This window comes from Filicampus tigris, chromosome 4 (assembly GCF_054856515.1).
Source record: "Filicampus tigris isolate MCC_2025a chromosome 4, RoL_Ftig_1.0, whole genome shotgun sequence".
Lineage (NCBI taxonomy): Eukaryota > Metazoa > Chordata > Actinopteri > Syngnathiformes > Syngnathidae > Filicampus > Filicampus tigris.
In genome coordinates, this window is record NC_141220.1 from 28,334,821 (window position 1) to 28,359,260 (window position 24,440).

At 52.3% G+C, this 24,440-nt stretch overlaps 2 protein-coding genes across 3 annotated transcripts; both read left to right on the forward strand.

Moving 5' to 3' along the window:
- The first annotated feature begins 233 nt into the window (after nt 1-233).
- Nucleotides 234-19,304, forward strand: ptprbl (protein tyrosine phosphatase receptor type B, like). Its single transcript, XM_086028277.1, has 30 exons — nt 234-435; nt 964-3,530; nt 4,420-4,690; nt 6,134-6,409; nt 6,509-6,775; nt 6,926-7,192; nt 7,314-7,577; nt 8,263-8,526; nt 8,609-8,872; nt 9,840-10,103; nt 10,185-10,457; nt 10,537-10,800; nt 10,917-11,183; nt 11,826-12,122; nt 12,353-12,643; nt 12,903-13,052; nt 13,637-13,895; nt 14,028-14,122; nt 14,191-14,299; nt 14,398-14,475; nt 14,596-14,616; nt 15,338-15,419; nt 16,009-16,099; nt 16,180-16,256; nt 16,334-16,468; nt 16,593-16,715; nt 17,552-17,715; nt 17,854-17,989; nt 18,103-18,189; nt 18,907-19,304. Exons 1-30 carry the CDS (start codon nt 381-383, stop codon nt 18,925-18,927), a joined length of 7,779 nt encoding a protein of 2,592 aa, XP_085884403.1. The 5' UTR covers nt 234-380; the 3' UTR covers nt 18,928-19,304.
- Nucleotides 19,305-19,447: 143 nt separating this feature from the next.
- frs2a (fibroblast growth factor receptor substrate 2a) lies at nt 19,448-24,000 on the forward strand. 2 transcript variants are annotated; one of them, XM_086028280.1, is made up of 7 exons: nt 19,453-20,011; nt 20,866-20,949; nt 21,049-21,145; nt 22,160-22,346; nt 22,454-22,591; nt 22,678-22,841; nt 22,905-24,000. In XM_086028280.1, the coding sequence occupies exons 3-7, from the start codon at nt 21,077-21,079 to the stop codon at nt 23,862-23,864; spliced, it is 1,518 nt and encodes a 505-aa protein (XP_085884406.1). In that variant the 5' UTR covers nt 19,453-20,011; nt 20,866-20,949; nt 21,049-21,076; the 3' UTR covers nt 23,865-24,000. The 2 variants fall into 2 exon arrangements, with proteins under 2 accessions (XP_085884405.1, XP_085884406.1); XM_086028279.1 differs by having other exon boundaries at nt 19,448-20,011; nt 22,678-24,000.
- Nucleotides 24,001-24,440: the final 440 nt, after the last annotated feature.

Here is a 24,440-nt window from a genome sequence, read left to right on the forward strand (position 1 = left end):
ATGTATACACTCAACAGTGATGAGAATTGCACTTGAACATTTCGCATCAGCAAGATCAAGTGTTGAGTCTTTCGAATTGTTGACGTGCTTCCCTGCTTTCTTTGCCGCGTGAGCGTGAGGTGTTCTGTGGAATTTCCTGGCGTGTGAAAAGTGCGCGGAGAAGAATTGAATTGAAGGAAACGTCGCTGCTTGCCTTTTTCCTGTCCCAAGTTCGCCGCCCGCCGCCTGTGACGAGAGGAGACGCTCGACCTGTTCACTTGCCTTCCAACTTGCGTGGAGTGGAGAGCGTACGTGCGTGCGTGCGTGCGTGCGTGCGTGCGTGTTTGCTTGCTCGCGTGCGTGTTTGCGTGCCTGCAGCATGAGCGGCGGCGGCGGCCAACATGGGCGCGCTTCTACTTTTGTTCTTGATGCCGATTTATGGGACATGTGCTGCTCGTGAGTATTCGATGGATTTCCTCGTCTTCGTCAAGGACTTGTTGTTCACTTCCATTTGTTGATTTCCTTCTACTGTACTGCCAATCGAGAATGTTCGAAATTCCACGGGTTTGCCAAACGTCACGGCCCGGGGGCCACATTTGACCCGCCGCATCATTTTTGTGGCCGGCTGAGAATATCGGAAGACTACCTTTCGAAAGAAATCAGAATCTGGATGAAAATTGTCATTCTCTTCCCGTTTTTAGTTTTGACAGGTACTACTTGCATTTTTCCTCTAAATCCCTTCTAAACTTCAGTTGAACGATATTTAGATTTAATTGTCAGAATTTTCTCTGATTTCAAACTCAGTTTGGTATCAAAAATTAAGATCCAAACCGTCAAGTGCAGGGCAAACTGTGATCACGTAAGAAAATGATTGGGAGCTTTTCCACTACGACGAAAAGGATTTGATGACAGGCCTGCGAGACAACACGCTGAGTGATTTTGATGTTTTGTGAAAAATATTTTTGTTTTTTTTCTTCTGTTCAGACCAAAGTTCAACCTTCAGTCTTTCCTCAAGTACACAAGAAAGTTCAGCGGTGACAAGGTCAACATTAAGGACTGGACACAGCTCAGCTGTGACACCTGAGCGTCCATACACAACTCCACGTCCGGCCGTGTCTGATTGGCCGCAAAGGTCCAAGATGTTAACGTCTGAGACTCCGCCTCTGGCCGCGTCTGATTGGGCGCAAACATCAAAGATGCCGACGTCCGAGACTTTGCCTCCAGCAATGTCTGACTGGCCGCAAACGTCTAAGACAATAACATCGAAGACGCTGCGTCCGGCTGCGTCTAATTGGCCGGAAACCTCAAAGACGATAACGCCCAAGAATCCACTTTCAGCAGCATCGGATTGGCAGCAAACGTCAGAGACGATAACGTCGAAGACTCCGCCTCACGCCGTATCCGACTGGCCACAAACGTCGAAGACAAAAACGTCAGTGACTCCGCCTTCAGCCGCATCTGATTGGATGCAAACATCAAAGGCGATAGCATCCAAGACTCCGCCCTCAGCCACGTCTGACTGGCAACAAACGTCTAAGACGATAACATGGGAGACTCCGCCTCTGGCCACGTCTGATTGGCCGCAAACGTCTCAGACGATAATGTCGGGGACCCCGCCTCTGGCCGCGTCTGATTGGCCGCAAACGTCAAGGATATTAACATCCAAGACTCCGCCTTTAGCCGCGTCTGATTGGCCGCAAACGTCTCAGACGATAATGTCGGGGACTCCGCCTCTGGCCACGTCTGATTGGCCGCAAACGTCAAGGATATTAACATCCAAGACTCCGCCTTTAGCCGCGTCTGACTGGCAGCAAACATCAAAGACGATAATGTCAGAGACACCGTCTCCCTACTCGTCTGATTGGCTGCAAACATCAAAGGCGATATTATCGGAGACTCCGCCTCCCACCTCGTCTGAGTGGCCGCAAACGTCCAAGACGAAAACATCTGTGATTCCGTCTTCAGCCACGTCTGACCGGCAACAAACGTTTAAGACGATAACATGGGAGACTCCGCCTCTGGCCACGTCTGATTGGCCGCAAACGTCTAAGAGGATAATGTCAGGGACTCCGCCTCTGGCCGCGTCTGATTGGCCGCAAACGTCAAGGATATTAACATCCAAGACTCCGCCTTTAGCCGCGTCTGACTGGCAGCAAACATCAAAGACGATAATGTCAGAGACTCCGCCTCCCGACTCGTCTGATTGGCCGCAACCATCAAAGGCGATATTATCGGAGACTCCGCCTCCCACCTCGTCTGAGTGGCCGCAAACGTCTAAGACGAAAATGTCCGAGACTCCGCCTTCAGCAAGTCCAGACGCATCTGATTGGCTGCAAACGTCAAAGATGATAACATCCAAGACTCCGCCTCTAGTCACATCAGATTGGCCGCAAACATCAAAGGCGATATTATCGGAGACTCCGCCTCGCCCCTCGTCTGAGTGGCCGCAAACGTCTAAGCCGAAAATGTCCGAGACTCCGCCTTCAGCGAGCCCAGACGCATCTGATTGGCTGCAAACGTCAAAGATGATAACATCCAAGACTCCGCCTCTAGTCACGTCAGATCGGCCGCAAACATCAAAGGCGGTATTATCGGAGACTCCGCCTCGCGCCTCGTCTGAGTGGCCGCAAACGTCTAAGCCGAAAATGTCCGAGACTCCGCCTTCGGCGAGCCCAGACGCATCTGATTGGCTGCAAACGTCAAAGGTGATAACATCCAAGACTCCGCCTCTAGTCACGTCAGATCGGCCGCAAACATCAAAGGCGGTATTATCGGAGACTCCGCCTCGCGCCTCGTCTGAGTGGCCGCAAACGTCTAAGCCGAAAATGTCAGAGACTCTGCCTTCGGCGAGCCCAGACGCATCTGATTGGCTGCAAACGTCAAAGATGATAACATCCAAGACCCCGCCTCCAGTCATGTCAGAACGGACGCAAACGTCAAAGACGATAACATCGGAGACTCCTCCTCCGACCGCATCTTATTGGCCGCAAACGTCAAGGACGATAACATCGGAGACTCGGCCTTCGGCCGCGTCTGATCGGCCGCAAACGTCAAAGGCGCCACCGCCACCATTCGGCTTTACAGATGCGCCATTGGTGTCGAGTGACCTCACATCAAAGATGGCGCTGGGCGTCTCCACTGCTACGGCGCTGACGTCAGCCGGTGCCGGCCATACAACCGGCAGGACCGCCTCGACCCCTCCCGCTGCCCCTGCCTCAACTCCTGCCACCACCTCCGCCGTCAAAAATGTGGCCACTCGCGCCGGCGTTGCCACCTCCCTTGCCAGCAGCACGATTGGCTCCCCTCGGAGCAACCCCGCCGCCACCGCGTCCAATCCTGCCCGGACTTGGACCAGCACTTCTGCCTCGCTTGCCATCGTGACGCCGAGCCTCCCTCTGGCCTCTAGCCCCGCCCCCGCGACCGTCTCCGTTTTCCGCACTCCTTCAAGCAGGACTCCAACGACATCCGCAACCCCGCCCACGAGACCGGCGGGCCATACGCTGGCAACGGTTGCTATGACAACAAGCAGTCCTGCAGCAACCGGGCCAAAGGTCAGCTCGCCTTTTCATTTCCTATCGCCGCATCACCTCGTTGCTGATTTTTTGTTTTGGAACCCGCCCTCTATCGTTCGCTGAATAACTGACCTATTGGCCCCGACTCTTAAAGGCACATGAAGATACACAGGCACCCAGTACATAATAACCCTTTTTTTTTGGGGGGGGGGGGGGGGTGTTCAAATGTGTTTAGAATATGTTGAAAAACGTTTCTTTCCCCAACTATTGCAGAAGAGCCCCCACAAAAAACAAGGCTTCACTGTCTATTGGCTGTACAGCGGAGCCCCACGATTTGCGAGGGTTAGTGACAGGGCTCAGCTGTGGATGGAAAAAAAAAACGTGAAGAATTCACGTGAATTCTAATTGCCATGAAAAAAAAAATCGAGTTTTTCTTCCAGAAAAAATAAATGCAACTTGGCGGGGTATCCAGTCTTAAAAACGTGAGTTTTTTAAAAAAGTGGCGTTGTGGTGGGGGGAGTCTATGAAAATTAAGCGACTAGCTTCCAAACAAAAAATGTGAATGGGTGAATTCGCAAACGCTCCCCAAATATGCCGAAGTCCACGGTGTCGTGATTGTGATGATGCAATAAATTAACATGTAATAAATATATATATATATATAACTAATATGTAAATAAATGCTATAGAGGAAAGTGGCCGTGTTTTGCTGCTGCTTTTCATACTGGCAGCGCCCCCGATAATTTTGGCCGCTGCCTGGAGAAAAATGGCTCGCAGCAGGAAGGACAGCCGCTGTCAAGCTTGCGCCAAGCAAATGATTTCAGTCACCTCTGATCGGACAAACCGACAGTCACAAGCAACAGCAACATGCCTGCGTACTCAACTTTTGTGTGCGCGCGTGCGCGCTCGCGTGTGTGTGACGTTTCAGAATCGGCCCAGCTGCTTGGTGACCTTCACGCAGGTGAAGGTTGGCGTGAATTGGGCCCTGTTGACCTTCAGCTCCCAACCCTTGTGCTCCAACTTCACGGCGACGGCGGCCACGGGCGGCGGCCGCGTTAGCGTTAGCGAATGTCAGCCGCTGGCAGCGGCCGCTCCAAACTTCACCTGCGCCGTCACCGGACTGCGGCCGGGAGCCGCGTACCGTGTTAGCGTCGCCTCCGCTTTACACGGACTACCGGCGCAAGTGGAGGTGCGCACAGGTAAGCGCTCGCATCACCCTCAAGTCACCTTTGTTGTCATGGTTACAGCCATCTTTCAAAATCAGACGCAAACAGGAAGCGCGCCACTAAGTTGGCGTCGGTCACCAGCCACACATTTGACGCTGCCTTTGCCCGTTGATGACTTGCCAGGCAATATCGGGGAAAAAAAAGGGGTGCGCGGACGGACGTGAGCGTACTTGACGCGTGTGCATGCCACCGTCCTGAAGCGGGCGCCGACTTCCTGTCTGGCTTTGTCGGCCACACCGGCGCAAGCTGGCAAAATGCCCCCTCAGCACTGACGACCGTCTACGCTGGACATTCGCCAGTGGATCGGCAGACTTGATGCTGGCCTACCTTCAGCTACCTCGTCCTCTATTGACTCTTATATCAAATCAATTCACCCCGAAATTGAAGTTGCTTACATTTTTAGAATAGAAGAGGTATCAAAACATCATTACAAAAATGAGACCAAGAAATAGAGTGGGTCGGTAAACTGTGTATATTCTGTATGGTGGGGACAAGCCGAAAGTCAGAACAAGAAGAAGTGTTGTGTAGCGTGCATCCAATGTGTGCCTTTAAGAGGCGTGGCCTTGTGGGTGATGTCAGGAGCCGGGCAGGGGTTGGCCCAACTTCCCAACTTGACCATGTCGGTGTAAAAAAACAAAAACAAACAAAACTTGGGCCTCATGACCCCCCCAAAAAAACACAGAAAAAACAAAACAACAAACTTGGGCTGTGTTGTCATTTTGACTGTTTGTCATAATTGACGTAGTCAAATAACTCAGGAAGATGTCAGCTATCCCCGCACACATGACAACTGTTGGTTGTAAATATTGAACCCGTTTAATATTTCTGGTTTGGAAGGGGATGGATTCACTCTTAAAGCGGAAGTCAACCCAATCCAATTTTTTTCAAGAATATGTTGAAACAAGGCATTCTGAAATATATTGCGTTTGTGGCATAAGAGTTAGTCCAGCCGTTTTTAGCCATCTCCGGGGGCGGCCATTTTGTCACTTCTCCCGACTGAAAATGACACCACAACTACTCAGAAGCTCAGATAACGACCAATCACGGCTGACCTGTTTTCTACATCTGAGCCGTGATTGGTCGTGAGCAGTTGTGACGTCATTTTCAGTCGACAGAAGTGACAAAATGGCCGGCCCCGTAGATGGCTAAAAATCGGTGGATTAACTCTTTTCCCACAAACGCAATATTTATCAGAATGGCGTGTTGCAACTCGTGGGCTTGCATAGAACATATTCGTGAAAAAAAAAAAATGTTTGCCTTGACTTCCCGCCTTTAACACGCCTCAGACCACAGGAGCGTCTTAGAGGACAAGACAGAAGAAGTAAGAAACTCGGTCACGGGATGCGTGAAACTCATCAGTCAAGGCTAGCGCTGTATTCGCAAACATTCATTGCGGTTGTTGTTGGGGTGTTTCAGCTCCCGACGGGGTGTCAGCGTTGTCCGCCGCGTCGCTTACTGACGGCACCGCGTTACGTCTCGCCTGGACGCCCCCAAGTGGCGACTGGGAGAAGTACAGCGTGCTGCTGCGCAACGGCTCGACGGTTCTGGTCAACGACAGCATCGACAAGCTGAGCCGCAGCTTTGCGTTCCCCGCCGAGGAGCTTGGCCTGGTGCCGGGCCGGGTGTACGGCGCCGAGGTCACGGTGCACAGCGGCACCCTGGCCAACACGGCGCGCTGCCGAGCGAGACTGGGTTGGTTCGCGCCGCACGCTCGGCATGCGCACGTGACCCGTTGTGTTCCATTGCGGCGTGGCCGCACTTCCTGTTTGTGAAATGTTTGTCGCTCCTCAGCCCCCGGGCCCGTCCGGCAGCTTCGGGTCCACCGCGCCGACGAGACCGCCGCGCACGTCCAGTGGCGGCCGCCGCGGGGCGAGTGGGACGGCTTCACGGCGGTCATCCGAGCGGTCCGGCCCCACTCGGACGCGGCCCGCAAGCTCCTCCCCCGGGAAGCCACCGGGTGCGCCTTTGGCGAGCTCACCTCGGGGCGCCTGTATACCGTCACCGTGACGACCACCAGCGGCAATCTGAGTAGCTCCGCCTCCGTCGACGCGTGGACCAGTAAGATTTCTTCTCTTGATTTTCAGCATCTTTTTGTGCCAGACGTTGTGCTTCTTACGCTCGGTGGATAGCTGCTCGCGCCGTTCTTTTTACCACCTCATTGCCGCGGCGTTGTCACCCGTGTCCGACGGTTGCGCCGTCCCCCTGCAGCTCCGTCTCAGGTGACCGGGATGCAGGTTCATAATTCGGGAAGCACCGAGAGCCTCCTGGCCCAGTGGGAGCAGGCCAGCGGCGACGTGGACTTGTACCTGGTCCTGCTGGTCCACGAGGGCAGCGTCATCAAGAACCAGAGCGTGCCGGCGGACGCCGCCAGCGTGAGTTTCCGTGACCTGAGGCCCGGCGCCCTCTACAGGGTGGTGGTGACGGCGGTCCGAGCGGGACGCCCATCCCGGCAGACGGTGGCCGAGGGACGCACAGGTAAGACTGTCCCTCTTGACGGCACACGAACACAAAAACAGACTGTTTTCAACTTGCTTTTCCTCCTGGTCTTGACATGTCAATCCTCCTCCCCGCCTGCCCCCCTCCCCCCCCCTTCCAGTGCCCGCCGGCGTCGGCGAGGTAACCGTCAGTAACAACGGTCGCATGGACTTCCTTAGCGTGTCGTGGCGTCCTGCTTCGGGGGAGGTGGACAGTTACCTGGTGGCCCTGAGGGACAGAGACAAGACACTTCACACGCTGGTTGTCTCCAAATCCAGTCACCAGTGCGTTTTTAGCTCCCTGGTGTCGGGGCGCCTCTACAACATCTCCATCACCACTTGCAGCGGAACCTTCCGGAACCACACCTTCGTCCTGGAGAGGACACGTGAGTGCGGCCAACAAAAAGTTGATGAAGTTCTCACTTTAAAAAAAAAAAAAATATATATATATATATATATATATATATATATATATATTTTTTTTTTTTTTCAATAACATAAACAGTGACACTCAATTACAATCAACAATCAATTGCAATCAACTGCTCTTAAGTTTACCATGTCACCCAACTCACAAAAGCCGAAACACACAAACAAAATCAATAAGAGAATAAAAATAAAGTCGAAAAAAAGTGTACAGTATATCAAGTTATACATATGTATCTATATGTATTGTACTTGTGCAGATTTCCCCATTATATATACATTACAAACATTGCAATACCGTATATACACCAAATGAACAAATCCCTAAAGAGAAGAGAAAAAAAAAAAGTAAAATACTTATTCACTAAAGTCCACTAATCCGTCGGACGATGAAAACAGCAAACTATTTAGGGGTCTACTACATTTTCAGATGTTCTAAAACTTTTGCCTGCTATTTCATATCTTAACTTTTCTTGACGCAGCACTCCTATAAATTCAAACCTCAGCCAGGTTTGAGACTGAGGTGGAACATCTGACTTCCATCATTTTAAAACACACCTTTTAGCAATGGCCATGCCGTAGTCATCCACAGAAGTCGCATTCATGACCCCATTTTTCGCTCTTGCTTTGAAAACCGTTGCCCAGAGCCGTCAAAAGTGCAGAACCCCACGGCGATCCACGGCGCCCGCGACGACTTCCTGAAGGTGTACTGGCGTCCCGCCTCCGGAGACTTTGACTTCTACCGCGTTGCCATCAAGCACAACAACGCCGTGCTGCAGAACCAGACCGTGTCCGGGACGCGCAACGAGTGCGTCTTCCACGGCCTGGTCCCGGGAAGACTCTACGCGGTGGTGGTCGCCACCTGGAGCGGCGACTACCGGGCCAGCGCCTCCACATACGGTCGCACCTGTGAGCGTCTTCGTGACATCGTTTTCCGCGCGCGGCTCCATCGAGCGAGCACTCAGCGGACGCTTCGCTTCGATTTGCCCAGTCCCGGCGGCGGTGCGTTCCTTGCGCGTCGCCCGTCGGAGCTCGCACGAGCTCTGGGTGGCGTGGACGGCGGCCCCGGGCGACGTGGACCACTACGAGGTGCAGCTGCTCTTCAACGACATGAAGGTGTTCCCTCCGCTCACGCTGGGCGGCGGCGTGAGCGAGTGCCTGGTGATCTCGCTCACGCCCGGACGACTCTACAAGGTCTTGGTGTCCGCCTTCAGCGGGCCCAACCAGAGGACGCAGTTCATCGAGGGCCGTACAGGTCGGGCGCACGCAAAAACACACCAACTTAACCCAATCGAAGCCCCGCCCCCTCTCATTCTCCGGAGGAAGAAACTGACTTGCTCGAGTCCGGGAGGTTGAAGTAGGTTTTTATGAGCGCGAGCAGACCTCCACGATTGGCTCGGAAGTTGGCTCGGGAGGAGATCGCGGATGAAGTTGGCGCTCGGCCGCAATCATCCTTGTCCGTGCGACTCTTTGCTTTCGGTCCGGTGAATCCATCTGTTTCGTGTTGTACAAGCTAGCTAGCACCAAGTTAGCATGAGGGAGTTTCGTTTGTCGCTGCGATCAGCGAAGAAATGACAGAGGCGTCGATACACCGGCCTTCGTTAACTGTACCGCTTCGCGGTTTATTTCAAGCCGAAGTCAACGCAAACATTTTTTTTTTTCAAGAATATGTTCCCAGCAGGCCCACTTGTTGAAACACGACATTCTGATGAATTTTGCGCTTGTGGAATAAGGGTTAATCCACTCGTTTCCAGCCGTCTCCGGGGACGGCCATTTTGTCACTTCTGTCGGCTGGAAATGACATCACAACTGCTCACATCGACCAATCGCCTGTTTTCTGAATCCGAGCCGTGATTGGTCGTTGTGAGAAGTGGTGATGTCATTTTCAGTCGACAGAAGTGACAAAATGGCCGCCCCCGGAGATGGCTAAAAACGGGTGGATTAACCGTTATTCCACAAACGCAAAATTAATCAGAATAACGCGTTTGAACTAGTGGACTTGCATAGAGCATATTCTTGAAAAAAAAAAAAGTTTATCTGTCTAAAATTATCTGGCTCACTCTTCCCATACACACGCAAACACATTAGCAGGATCTCCGATTATTATAAGATGCTCCTCAGGATGTGAACGGCCAATCAGAGGATTGACACGCGGCGCCGCTCACCATCATGACGACTGACGATGACGATGATGATGATGATGATGATGGTTTCCTGTTTAGTCCCCAGCCAGGTGAAGAACATCCAGGTGAGTAACGGTGGTGACAGCAGCAGTTTGACGGTGAGCTGGACGCCGGGCCAAGGCGACGTGGACCGATACGTGGTGGTTCTGTACAGACAGAACCACCAGCTGGACGCGCGGCCCGTCCTCAGACACCAGAATCAGGTCGCCTTCGGCTCGCTTCAGCCGGGTCAGCTGTACGACGTGACGGTTCGGGCGCTCAGCGGCGACCTCTCCAGCAATCAAACGGCCAGCGGACGCACAGGTGAGCTCGCGGCTCGCCGCGGCCGTGCCGCTTCGGTACCGCTTGCCCTCTGAAGCGGGGCGCCCCGTGTGCTGCGCTCAGTCCCGTCGGCGGTGACGGCGCTGCGGGTGGAGAACCCGGCGGGTACCGGCGCCCTGGAGGCCAGCTGGCGGGAAGCCGCCGGCGTGTCGGACGGCTACTTCCTGCAGCTTCTCGATAAGCGCGGCGCCGCCGTCCTCGCCAACGCCACGCTGACCGCCGCCCTCACGCGCCACACCTTTGACGGCCTCAGCCCGGGAAGGCTGTACAACGTCCTGGTCCGGACCACCAGCGGCGGGGTCCAAAGCCTCGGGGTCGGCGCCCAGGCCCGCACACGTAAGACGTCTCCCTCGTGCGGAACGCCCACACGTCAAACGGCGCGTTGAGGGCACGGCCCGCTTCCTGTCGCCATCAGGGCCGGCGGCCGCCACCCGGCTGTCGATCCAAAGCAACGCCAGCACCAGCCTGGCCTTGCGCTGGTCCCGGCCGGCCGGCGATTTGGACTCGTACGACGTTCTCCTGTACGGCTCCGATGAGATTCTGCGGGAGCGGCGGCAGGCGGGGCCGTCCGTCCTGGACTGCTCGTTCCGAGGACTGACGCCGGGGTCGGCTTACAAGTTGGTGGTGGTCACGCGCAGCGGGGACATGAGCAACCGCTCCAGCATTTGGGCCGGCACAGGTCAGCGCGCGCTCCGGGTATACGGCGACGTCACAAAGGCATCGTCATCGTCATCGTCGTCATTCTCGCCATCCTCCTCCTCATGCCGATGCCCCCGATGCCTTGTCTCCCGTCAGTCCCGTCCGCCGTCACGTCCCTGCGCGCCGAGGGCGGCGATGCGTGCGACCGGCTGCAGGTGCTGTGGAGGCGGGGCCAGGGCGGCGTGGGCGGATACCGGCTGTCGCTCTCCGGCCCCGACGGCTCGCCGTCGGCACACGAGCAAGTGGGGCCCGAGGTCACAGAGTTCATTTTCGGCGGCCTGACCCCGGGTCGACTTTACCGCGTCGATGTGCTGAGCCTCAGCGGCGATCTCGCCAACAGCGCCAGTGTGCGCGCAAGGACAGGTCAGAACCCGCGCTCGCCAGATTTCACAATCATCAAATGCCAACTGGTGGCGTCTTACTCGTTGCATTTTTCACGTTTTCAGACGTGATTCGATTTTTTTCTATCAAGAAAAGAATCGAGTAAATATGGGTTAGGGCTAGGTAGGCGTGTCACGGTTCTGCTTTTTCAAAGGCGGCACAGGTTTGTGTCTTTAGCTGCCGCGCACCGAGTGATGGCACCTGACCTGACTGAAGCCTCGCACAGTGTGCGGGCTTCGGCGACGGTTTCGTTTTGAAAACTGCTGCTTTTCACATTTTGACTTGCACGGCGGTCACCCAGGGGCGGAGAAGGTTCAGGACGGGCCTGAACATTTCCCTCACCGAACACAATCCTCCTGTCCCGACACATCGGACATTCAAATCCAATGACAAACTGAATGATATGAAGTTCAGATCTTCCTCAGACAACCACAACGATGCCAATCTCAATATTCAATACAATAAAAAACACAACGAAACACAAATGATAGATTAATTTGACAATAATTTACCCAAGACGTGAAAGTATATCTTTTTTCATGAATCTCACTGGGTGGGCAGTCTGTCAATCTGGGCCCGCCCATGTCTCCGCCCCTGGGGTCACCTGCGTGTCGTGCCTCTCAGCTCCCAGACCGCCGAGCTCGTTTCTGTTCGGAGGGGTGACCAACACGTCCCTGGAGATCACCTGGACCGCCCCCCCGGACTCCGACTACGACGACTTCGACGTGCGCTGGACGCCGCCCGACCGCGGCACCGTCGTCAACCCGTACGAGAATCGCCGGTCCGGCAGTCGCATCGTGAGAGGGATGTTCCCCGGACGCCTCTACAACTTCAGCCTGCGCGCCGTCAGCGGAGTCTCGCAGGGCGGGGGCGGGGCCCCGCCCTCCTACAGCCAGCCCGTACAGCGCAGCATCCGCACCAGTAGGTGGCGTCACCCGCAAATCTGCGAAAGCGATCAACAATACAATACAATACGATAGCAATGTTACACGGGGGTGTGCAACATTCGCAAAGGGCCACGATGGAATTCGGACTGAACCGTGCCAACCATTTGTCGGCCATTCTGTCAAAACGAAACCTCACTTTTGAAATTCTTCACATGAAAGATCACCAAACAAAAGAGATCCTTACTTTTCCTTCCTTGGTTGCAGAGCCGTCCCCCGTTGTCGGCCTGCGCTGCCGCCCTCAGAGCTCCGCGTCCATTTCCTGCTCCTGGGCGCCCCCGGAGGCCGACTTTGACTCCTACACTGTGGAGTGCGTGCACGAGGACTCGCAGAGTCTGGTCTACTCGCGCCGTTGGGATCGCCGCTCGCACCGGCGCCCGGCCGCGTACGTCATCGACCTGCTGGAGCCTCACAAGCGCTACAGCGTGTGCGTCAAAGTCATCTCGGACACCAGCGCCAGCGAGGCGGCGCGGGACAGCGTGGTCACCATGATCGACCGTGAGTACCGTGGAAGACTTTTCCAAAAGTCGTCCAAAAAAGTTACATGAATGAAAAATGACATTCTTTTGTCCAAGTGCTACAAAGTTTGTGGAGACTGAGGCAATTTTTTACGACTTTGACCCTCCTAGCATAGCGCCGCCGATTGTCCTGAGTAGCGTAGCGCAATGGTTGATCTAGCATTGGGAAGCTATTGGAAAAGCTAACCCTAACGCAGTACGTAAGGGTCAAAGGTTGACTCTGTCCCCCTTGTGTCCAGGTCCCCCGGTGCCGCCCTTCAGCACGCGAGTGGACGCCGCGTCGGCGCTGGCCACCGAGTCGTCCATCTTGTTCCGCTTCAACTGCAGCTGGTTCAGCGACGTCAACGGCGCCGTCAAATTCTTCAGCGTCGTCGTCACCGAGTCCAAAGGCAGGAAACGCTCGCGGCGTGTCGCCAGGACACAAGACTGACACGCATGCTCGCACATCTGTATTAACAACATCAATGATTGTTATTAGCGCGCTATTTTCAGAGCTGAGCATTTGGCTAAAATTCCCCGGTCTCAATTTGACCCAACCTTCTTGGTAGTTTTTGCAGAAAACAACCCCCCCAAAATGGGCTGTTTTGTACAAAACAATGCAAGACGACTCAACGAGAGTCAAGTTATTGTATGTGGTCAAATTGAGCCAATTTGTGTATTGGTCCATGTTTGACCCAAAATTGTGTTATTTTTAACCCAACTGTGTTTTCTGACGTTTTTTGGGGGGGACCGGCTGACGGGCCAACGAACTTCTGACGAACTAACTGACGGACAGACAATTACAATTGAGTCACAAAAAAAAGACGGACTGACGAATGTCCGAAATTTCGTCAAATGCCCACCTCTGCTTATTAGTACGGTCAGTGATTTTCGTTCAATCCTTATATGCGGGCGCGTTGAACGAAATCGCAGCTGTGCAACCAAAACGAAAAAGTCTCCTAACAATGGTCACGTTGTTGTGTCTCGCGCGTAGGTGACGACAGCGTTTTGCCCGAGCAGCGCCACCCTCTGCCCTCGTACGCCGACTACATGTCCAACGCGTCCATCAAGTCGTACCAGACGTCTTTGTTCGCCAGCGGCGGCGCCGTCGCCGAAGCCTGCGCTTATAACATCACCGTGGGGACGGGGGCGGACGCCCTGGGTGGGTCATGTGACCGCCCCCGCACACACGGGCGCCTTAACGACCTGCAACACTTCTGCGACGGACCCCTCAAACCCGCTACTGCTTACAGGTGCCTATTTCATCATGTACACGCGCACACCCACACACACACACACACTCACACACACACACATACACGGCAATACTGTGACAAGAGAACGTCATGGCGACGTGAGCGGCCGCTGCGTTTGCTGTGCTTCAGGCTGAGCGTGCGAGCGTTCACGCACGTGTCCGACGGAGTTTCGCCGCCTCTCTACGCCGACACCTTCCTGTCGCTGCCCGTGCGCACGGCAACAGGTGAGGAAAGGTCAACGACCGGCAGGCCGGCCGGACCGCTGACCTCGCCGCTCTCGTCCCGTCCGCAGACCACGCCGGCGCCGTCGCGGGAGGAATCGGTGCCGGCGTCTTGGCGATGGTCGCCGTGGCGACGCTGGCGGCGCTCGGCGTCTACAGACGAAATGCTCGACCAAAAACGTAATCCTGCCTGACGCCGTGTGTGTGCGCGTGTGAGTGACTGAGTGTGCATGTGTCCTCTCACACTTTGACATGCGTGTGTGCGTGCGCGCTGAAAGTGTACAGGAGAGCGTGTCAGTCCACATGAGTGTGAGGAGAGAGCGATCTTTGCCGAGAGGTCACCTGGGGGTCAGAGGGTGAGCTCACATGACTTGTCATAGTGCCACGCGCGCACGCGGCCACAAATGATGCGAGGCAAGTTGTCATCATTCGAGGACGTCACCAACTCTTGTTTTTCTTCTTCCCGTCCGTCCCAGCAAGCGCCGTCAAATGACAAGGTACCAAAAAAAAAAAAACCCACAACACGAAATACTGTCATTGTTTGGGTGGTTTTTAAGTTTCTTACCATAGTTTTCAAATCCTTTTTGTCTTTTTTAAAAAGACTTTATTGTAGCATTTATTCCTTTTTGGGGTCATTTTCAAATGCAGTTTTTTGTCATTTGTAAAAATTGTTTTCTGTCATTTTTGCATAGTTTTTAGTGTGTTTTTCCCAACTTTATTTTTTAAATGCTGTTTTGTATTTTCTTACGTTTTGTTTTTCGTAGATTTTAAATACCTTTCTGCAGTTATATTGTTACTCTTAAAATTTTCTAAAGACAGTAATGTCTTGTATGTTTTTATATGTGTTTAGGTTAGTTGTTGTTTGGGTCCTGTTGTGTATTTTTTTTTTACCCTTTTGTAATTTTTATAAATATTTTTTGTATTTTCTAAATACTTTCTCGAGTTTCTTAAGAAAATACTTTATTGTACTTTATTCTTCTTTTGACTTTTTGTAGTTTTTTTAGATATATTTTCTGGATACTTTTTGATCTTTTTTTATAGTATTTTAAAAAACAATTTTGTATTTTTCAATCCTTTTTTGTATTATTTGTATTCCTTTTTGGGTTTTCAAAAACCTTATTTGTGTTTCTTATATACTTTTTAGTCACTTAAAAAAATGTTTTAATAGTTTTTGTTGTTTTTTTTCAAATTGCCGTTGACTTGTTGCCGTTCTTTCAGCCCCATCAACGTGGCCGACTTTGAACGCCACTACAGCAAACTCCAGGCCGACGCCCACTTCCTACTTTCCGAGCAGTACGAGGTGACGCTTGCCTTCTTCGTCATCTTCTCCTCACGATTTTCCTTTTTTTTTTCGCACGTCGATGCAATGCAATCTCCTGCCTGATACGGATGAGCTGATTTGCCAGCGATGCGATTGTAATCCAACGCTACGCGGACGTCCGACTTTTCCCAATTCCAAGCCGTCGATTGGCCAATTTCATGTTGTGTGTTGGGGAACAAATGGCCCGATTAGGGTGTTGTGATGCTCCAACATGTGGGCAAGGCGAACGGGCCAAGCAGACAAACGCACAAATGCAAAATGCAGGAAGCTGCTGTAAGCCACGACTCACTTCCGGACGCTCACATGCGGGCTAAGCGGCCCAGTTCTTGACCGCGCTCATTAGGCCACGCCCCTCAAGAGCACAATTAGGACAAACCTTTACGTTGGCTTTCATTAGCTTTTGATACCATTGTGAGGATTTTTCTTTCATTTCATTTCTATGGGGAAAATTTGATTTGACATTTGAGTGAGGAGCTTGGCGACGAAAAGGAACGAAACTCCTTAAATTGAAGTTGACACGTTTTTTTTTGTCGCGTTTCAAAGTTGTCGTTTTTTTTTCCACGCTCAGAGTTTGAAGGACGTCGGCCGCAACCAGACCACCGACGCCGCCCTGCTGCCCGACAACCGCGGCAAGAACCGATACAACAACATCCTGCCTTGTGAGCACGCACACACGCACGCACGCACGCCAATCAACGAGCGCGCACGCGTGCCAACTTGGGCCAACTTGTGTTTGCAGACGACTCAACGAGAGTCAAGTTATCGTACGTGGACGACGACCTGAGCTCCGACTACATCAACGCCAGCTACATACCCGTGAGACCCCGACACGCGCGACACGCACGCGCTCACAGATGAACTTTGAAGCCGCATGTGTCCGATTGTCGTTGGAGGGCAACAATTCCCGCCGCGAGTACATCGCCACCCAGGGGCCGCTGCCGGGAACCAAAGACGATTTCTGGAAGATGGCCTGGGAGCAAAACGCCCGCAACGTGGTCATGCTCACGCAGTGTGTGGAGAAAGGACGCGTGCGTATACCGAGTAGTCGGACTCGGACTAGAACGTCTTGACGGAACCGTTTGACCTTTTTGAAGAATTGAAAATGTGTTTGTGTGTGTGTGTGTGTGTGTGTGTGTGTGTGTGTTCCATCAGGTGAAGTGCGACCGCTACTGGCCGGCGGAGCGGGAGCCCCTCTACTACGGCGACCTCATCGTCCACATGACCTCCGAGTCGGTGCTGCCCGAGTGGACCATCCGAGAATTCGACGTGTGCAGCGTAAGCCGCCTGCCTTAAAGTCAAAGTCAACCCTTTCTTTTTTTTCAAAAATATGTTTTGTGCAGACCCACCAGTTGAAACAAGACATGCTGATAAATATTGCATCCGTGGAACATGAGTTAATCCACTCACTCGTTTTTAGCCATCTCTGGGGGCGGCCATTTTGTCTTCTGTCGACTGAAAATGCCGAAACTGCTCACAATCACGGCTGACCTGTTTTCTCACAAGCTGAGCCGTGATTGGTCGTTACCTGAGCCCTAAACAGTTGTGATGTCATTTTCAGTCGACAGAAGTGACAAAATGGCCGCCCCCTTGAGATGGCTCAAAAGGGGTGCATTTTGTTGCCGAAAGTGGAAGTCAACACAAACATATTTTTTTCAAGAATATGTTCCCAACAGGACCACTAGTTGAAACACGACATTCTGATTCATTTTGCATTTGTGGAATATATGTTAAGCAGCAAAATGCACTTGTTTTTAGCCATCTCTGGGGGCAGCCATTTTGTCTTCTGTTGACTGAAAATGACATCACAACTGCTCACAACGACCAATCACGGCTGACCTGTTGTCTGAATCTGAGCCGTGATTGGTCATTGCGAGCAGTTGTGATGTCATTTTCAGGCGAAGAAGTGACAAAATGGCCGCCCCCAGAGATGGCTATCAACAGGTGGTTTAACACTTATTCCACAAACGCAAAATTAATCAGAATGCCGTGTTTCAATTTGTGGACCTGTTGGGAACATATTCTTGAAAAAAATGTGTTTGGGTTGATTTGGCCGTGACAGGTGCGCCTTATGGTGTGTCAAATGTGTGTGTGTGTGTGTGCGCGCATTTCAGGAGGACGACATGCGGCATGTGCGCACGGTTCGCCATTTCCACTTCACCGTGTGGCCCGATCACGGCGTTCCTGACAGCACGCAGTCGCTGGTCCACTTTGTCAGAACCGTCAGAGACTTTGTCAACAGAAGTCCAGCTGGCGGGCCCACCATTGTGCACTGCAGGTACGAGCACGCAGTCATCCGTGAGCGCCGCACCCAAACCACGCGGCTGCCGAGTGCCGCCCTTGACACCCCAAAAAAAAAGCGCTAAGGAGGACAATGTTGTTGTTTTGTTGTGTTTGCGTGGGGGGGCGGGGTCAGTGCGGGCGTGGGCCGAACGGGCACCTTCGTGGCGCTGGACCGCCTCCTGCAGCAGTTGGACACGTCGGACGCGCTGGACATTTTCGGCTGCGTTTGGCAACTGCGCCTGCACCGCTCGCACATGCTGCAGACCGAGGTGCGCCTGTCGTTGGGCTTTTTTGGTTTCTCGCCGCGACGTCGCCATCCGGACGTGAGCAACGTTTCAAATGTGTTCCGCGTGTGCGCATGCGTGTGTGTGTGTGTGTGCAGCGTCAGTACGCCTTCGTGCATCAGTGCATCAGCGACGTGCTGCGAGCCAGGAGCTTGATTGTGTACGAAAACGTCGGCTTGAGCCAGGTCAGTCGGCTTTTTTTTTTTTCTGGCCTTTCGGTGTTGTTTGACGGCTTTGTGCGGGGTTGGGCAACTTCAATGCTGGAGGGGGCCACAATGTTTTTCATCAGTGTTACTGGGGGGGGGGGGGGGGGGGCACATAAGAGCTCACACTTCCGAAGCAGATGTAGGACAAAAATGCCCAAATAGTGGTGGCGTGCCAAGCTACCAGTTGCCCATCCTTGGCTTCACGTGTTGCATGCTGTGTGTGTTTTTGTGTTGTTTGTGTATGTGTGTGTGTCCCTTTTCAAAGCTTGTGTTGTTTTTGTCTCCATTTTGTCTTGTTTTTTTCATTGGTCGATGTGTGTTTTTGTTGTTTTCATGGTGTTTTCCGTGGTTTTGTGTCGTTAATGTGTTGTGTTGTTTTGGTGTTCTCGTATGTGTCTTGAGTAAAAAATGTTTGCATTCTTTGGGGATTGCGCTTCTTTTTTGTGTTGAGTTGTATAGTTTTTGTGTTGTTTTGTTTATTTTTGTGTGTTGTTAATGTTGTTTTTACTTTGGTTGAGTTTTTTGTGTTGTGTGGCCTTGTTTTATGTGTTTTGCGTGTGTTTGCTCAAAGGTATTGTTTTGTATTGTTTATGGGTTGCTCTTAGATTGTTTTATGTGTTTTGAATTGCTGTTGGTTTTTTTTTGTGCTGAATCTGTGTGTGTTGATCAACGTTGTGTTCTGCTGTGTGTCCTCAGACGCTGTGCGGCCGACCTTAACATCATAAGACAATACCGTACCAATGACGTCAGTGAAAAGAGAAGTCTGGAGAGCCGGCATATAAATATGATGTCATCCAAACGATGACGTATAGGCTTAGATTGCTTGGCGTGTTATTGAATTTCTGGCTGATAATTTTGCACATTGCTGTTAAAAGGTGTACAGTATAGTCATTTACACTGCATGAGCATAATATTATAGTATATTATAATTGTTAATGTATTTTTTTAACGTTTGGTGTGGGAACAAAATGTTATTTGTTTCGTTCTTTTTAGCAATTTTGACACAAACATGCTGTTAATGGTTGTGTGGTTGAGTGCGCATTGTCATTCATTCAATTCTTATCGAAATGCATATTAAATGTGCCTAATCAAGACGTCATCGAGTAGTTTGATGATGCGCGGTCGAGACTGCGCATGCGCATATGGTAGCTAGTAGCTGGTTGGCCACTAGCTGCTTGGCTAGAGACTGTCTCGCTCGTGGTTGGTTGGCCAGTGGTTGGCTGGTTAATGATTGGCTAGCTGGCGGTAGGCTGGCTCGTGATTGGCTGGCCGGCGATAGGTTGGCTGGTGATTGGCTGCCTGGCTCGTGGCTGGCTCCTGACTGGTCGACTCCTGCTTAGTGGAAGTTTTGGGGCAACTTTGAGCCCGACGGTCTAGCTAACTAGCTAGCGGAGTAGCAACGACAGCGGAGAAGCCAGAAAACTTTCTCTTTCTTTTTATTTTTTCCTTCCATTTTTTTTCTACGGTACGGCGTCAACGTCGCGCTCCGTTGGCGGTGAAGCGCCGACGCCTCTCGATGGATTCCAGCCGCTTTCCGTCGCCTGTGGTGCTTGAACGCGAGTGTTAGTGAGAAGTTGTGCGGAGTGTTTTTTTTTTTTTTTGCGGAGGAGGAAAGAGAAAGATGGACGCGGCGGCGGGGCTCGTGTAGCAGCGGGGGCTGATTCGTATGCTAATGCTAACGCTAAGCTAACTAGTGCTAATGCTAACGCCGACCATCCTTCGGAGCTGCTCTGCCGGACGCAGCGCGAGAACTTCCGCCGCCTTTGGAGGGCTCCAGTCGGCTTCCAATTGTTGCCGTGCGGTGAGTTTTCTCGGCCTTCTTGGTCGACGTTTCTTCTTTTTCTCGATGTTGTGTGCTCGTCTTATTAGCCTGTTAACCTAGCTGTGCGCTAGCCAGACAGGTAGCCTAGCCGTGCTAACCAAGCAAGCTAATAAGTAGCTGGCATCACAACAAAACTCATCGAAGAACTTCAAGCCTACTTCAACAAAGTTGTCTCCTTCTCACGTCATCACCCAATAAATTCTTTTGCAGCTTCCATAAACGCCTTCCATAAACTACTTTTGTACGTTTGCTGAAACACTAAAGTAAATGAGTTGTCAGGAAGAACAGGTTTTCATTCCACGTCTGTGTTGTTCAATTTAAAGCGCAAATTATTCAATTGATACTTTTGTTTAGCTTTCGATGGACGTGTACTTCTAAAGGCACACGTTAATTTTCAAATACATTATACTCAGCGACATGTTCCAACTTATGTTTATCAACTTTTTCGTATTGAATACGTCTTAATACAATCTCCTTAAAGATGTTCTATTTATTTTTAATACATATTGTATTTTTTTAGCAGAACTAATCAATGCATGTATTGGATGCATAATTGTTTTTGTATCACAATAAATCACTGTCAACATATTGTACTACATGTGCAACTATTACTCAATGAATATCAAAAAATAATCGAAACATTTTTGGGATCTGCATTTCAGTGCAAATGTTCAATGATCTTGAGAATTGAAAGATAATTTCTCTTTCTTTTTGCTCGAACGCCTTCCCTTTTCGCTATCGAATATGTATGCCGACATTGTTTGCTGATTCATTGATTGTTGCACCTCTAATACAATATGATCGTTTGTTTTTTCTTTTATTTTCATCCGCAGCTGATTTGATCATCATCATCATTGCTGTGACGAAGGCTCGCGCGTGCCGATGATTGTGCCGCTAACCATGGAGGAAGACCTTAGGTACGTCCTCGAGCGCCTGATGGTGACACTCATGTCGTCACACGTTTGTCACTGTCGTGACGATTCTGTGCGTGTGTGCGCGTGTGTGTGTGCACACAGACGAGCCGCGCAGGTGCAGTAAGGCATCATGGGTAGTAGCTGTTCAAGCTGTCCAGACAAAGAGTTGATCGCAGATAATCATCAAAGCAAATTCAAGGTGGGTTTACTTGCATGCAAGGTGGCAGAAAGTGGCGCAAGTCAGTCTCAAGTCGTCAAGCGCAGCATTTCAAAAGAAAAGAAATGTCAATCGGGGTCCCCGCCAAATTGCAAGCAAGTCAAGTCGCGTCATCTTGCTCACTTCGTTCGAGTACTCAAAAAATCACAATTGTTGATTTTCTTCCGTTTCGGTAGTGTCAATAACTTTCAAAGTAGGGACCGGCACCTTTCACGTTGGAACCGGTTCGCTTCCGATTCCTGATACCATTTTCTCTACTTTTGTTCTGTTATTTGTGGTAATAAATGTTGAATTTATTTAACAATCAAATCTACACAAAATAATGATCATAATAATTTGACATTACAACAGAGTATAAATGATACAAACAATAAATTAATATTACACCGTACAAAGCAAAGTTTCAATACAATATAATACAATACAAGGAACTGGGAAGATACGCTTTTGTCCCGATCCGATCCCGTGCGGATCCCGTACGTATCGCGATATTATAATATCATATATTTTTATAAACTGAGGCGTGTGTTTCCAACGTTTTAACTTGGCTGCCAATTGACATTTATTCATTAAGTGCCACGATTGAAAAGTGCATCAACTGTTCCAGTAACTGTTCCTGATACACAGGAGTGCAATTACTACGACTCCATTCTCAAAGCTCAACTTTAAGCACCTCAAAGGTTCCAAAAGTATGTTAGAGAACGTGCAAAACATCACAATAAGGTATCAAAAGTATTGCATTACTTCATCAACGTATCGATACTGGTATTGACATAAAAAGTATCACAATGCATCGCGATGTGATTTTTTTTTTTCACAGCCCTGGTAGATAGCCTATAAAACGGTGAGTGAGGATCAAGTTCTTGTCTTTGACTCCAATTTTTCATCGGCCGAATCGCACACAAATCTCGTCTCGTCCACAAATTGTCGACGCGTGCGCGCCGAGTAGCATCGTTTTGTACGTAATACAGAGCGCTTGTGGCCTTCGGTCGGCAGGTGATCAACGTGGACGACGATGGGAACGAGCTGGGCGCCGGCGTGATGGAGCTGACGGACGGCGAGCTGGTCCTGCACACGCATCGCCGCGACGACGTCAGGTGGCCGTACCTGTGCCTGCGTCGCTATGGTTACGACTCCAACCTCTTCTCCTTCGAGAGCGGCCGCCGCTGTCAGACCGGACAAGGTGAGCCCACGACAATGCTGGTCGCTCTTCGCCGCCGTCTTCCTCCTCCTCCTCCTCTTTCTCCACCTCACACTTGTTGTCTTTGTTTTGTCGTGCGTGTGACGCAGGCATCTTTGCGTTCAAGTGCGCGCGTGCCGAGGAAATCTTCAACATGCTGCAGGAAATCATGCACAGTCACAGCATCAGCGTTGTGGAGGAAGCCGTGCTGGACGCCAGCCACCAGGGGGCGGCGCTCTCACCCGCAGGTGCGCACGCGGGCACGGCGGCAAAGACGGCGAAAACCGTTTCTTGCCGAACGTTTGCTAACAACGTTTGCGCGCGTGCCTTTCAGCCCTGGGCTACTCGGTGCCGACGGTGCCCAACGGCGTGTCGCGGCTCCCGTCGGCCGGCGACGTCCCGTCCCACCCGTCCAGCCGCCACCCGTCGGTAGCCAGCACCCGGCTGCCGTCGGTGGGCGAGGAGTCCACGCACCCCCTGCTGGTGGCCGACGAAAGCGTAAGTGCGCCGCGCGCCCCCGCTCCCCAGGCACCGCCCGACGAGCGCTGCGACTGCTTTCAGGCGCACACGTACGTGAACACGGCACGTCTGCTGGAGGAGCCGCCCAGCCCGCCGAGCACCGCCCCGCTGCTGGAGAGCCCCGCCTCCCCGGAGGCCCGAGCCCCAGCCACCCCTCCGCCTCCTCCGCGGCTGGGCGGCACCACGCCGCCGCCGCCGCCGCCGCCGCCGCCGCCAGAGCCCCGGGTGCTGCTGGAGCCGCAGGGCGCGCGCTTCGTGCTGGGCCCCACGCCGGTCCAGCGGCGGCTACGCGAGGCGGGAGAGACTCGAGAGAGCAACGGCGAGGCGGCCGATCCGGGCGCGGCGCCCCACTGCCGCCGCCCGCCTCCGCTAACCCCCGACCTGCAGAATGTCAACAACTCGGCGCAGCGACGCACGGCACTGCTGGACTACGAGAACCTGCCGGCGCTGCCGCCCGTTTGGGAGGCGCGCAAGTCCAGCTGGGAGGACGAGGAGGGCGGCGGCTGCCTAAAGACGCCGTCGCTCAACGGCTTCAACCCGCACGGGCCGTCCCACTGCTGCCCCCTGCCGCTGTCGGCCGCCCCGGAGCCCTCGCACAACTACGTCAACACGGAGAACGTGACGGCGCCACTGAGCGCCCACCGGCCCGACACGGCTCGGCGCCGTCCCGAGGGGCCCACCGTCTTCAACTTTGACTTCCGCCGGGCGCCGGGCGCGGGCGAGCTGCCCAAGACGCTCAACTACATCGAGGTGGAGACGGACAATGGGGGCGGCAACCGGGGCGCCTCGGACGGCAGCAACCCGCACACGCCGCACACCCCCACCTCACCGCCGCCCCCCGGCACGCCCACGCGCCGCACCGAGCTCTATGCCCTCATCGACATCGAGCGCACGGCTGCCATGTCCAACCTGCAGAAGGCGCGGCCGCGGGACGACGGCACCTCGCGCAAAACTCGCCACAATAGCACCGAGCTGCCAAGCAAGAGCGCCGCCGCCTTGTGACTTTGTTCTTCTTCTATGGTACAAATCAGTATTACTGAAGCAAGCATTCCATTCATTTCTGTTCATGCTGCTCCAACCTCCTGGTACACAACTTCCTTTTTTGATTGCGTCACAATAAAAGTATCTTTTCTTTGTACTTGATGCTGTTTGACTCCCGATAATGAAAGACAACGCCGTCCTCGGCGACTGCCGATGATGTTTTTGCCTGCGGGAAGTGTCGTGGGCATTTCGCGTACTCGATTTTTTGGGGCATCCGTAAAACGGATGAAAATTCTGCAGTCTTCTGGCAGCTAAGTTAGCATAGCAAGCATTTAAGATGAAACTTGACTTGGGGAAAGAGGCCTGGATGCAACCTTCACGCCACATTTGGCAAAAGTTACTTAACTTCTGACCAAAGTTTACCAAAGGAAATACAATGCAACTTTATTCATATAGCAAACCAGCGTTAGGGTTTCAAACTAGGGTTAGGGTTTCAAACTAGGCTTAGGGTTTCAAACTAGGTTTTCCAACTAGGGGGTTAGGGTTTCAAACTAGGGTCAGGTTTTCCAACTAGGGTTAGGGTTTCAAACTAGGGTT

Bases quoted from the DNA above. Each gene is read 5' to 3' on its own strand.
- frs2a (XM_086028279.1), top strand. From the start codon at position 21,077: ATGGGTAGTAGCTGTTCAAGCTGTCCAGACAAAGAGTTGATCGCAGAT. The intron at 21,146-22,159 runs GTGGGTTTACTT...TTCGGTCGGCAG, and splicing joins ATCATCAAAGCAAATTCAAG to GTGATCAACGTGGACGACGA. The intron at 22,592-22,677 runs GTGCGCACGCGG...CGTGCCTTTCAG, and splicing joins GGCGGCGCTCTCACCCGCAG to CCCTGGGCTACTCGGTGCCG.
- ptprbl (XM_086028277.1), top strand. From the start codon at position 381: ATGGGCGCGCTTCTACTTTTGTTCTTGATGCCGATTTATGGGACATGT. The intron at 3,531-4,419 runs GTCAGCTCGCCT...GTGACGTTTCAG, and splicing joins CTGCAGCAACCGGGCCAAAG to AATCGGCCCAGCTGCTTGGT. The intron at 6,776-6,925 runs GTAAGATTTCTT...GTCCCCCTGCAG, and splicing joins CTCCGTCGACGCGTGGACCA to CTCCGTCTCAGGTGACCGGG.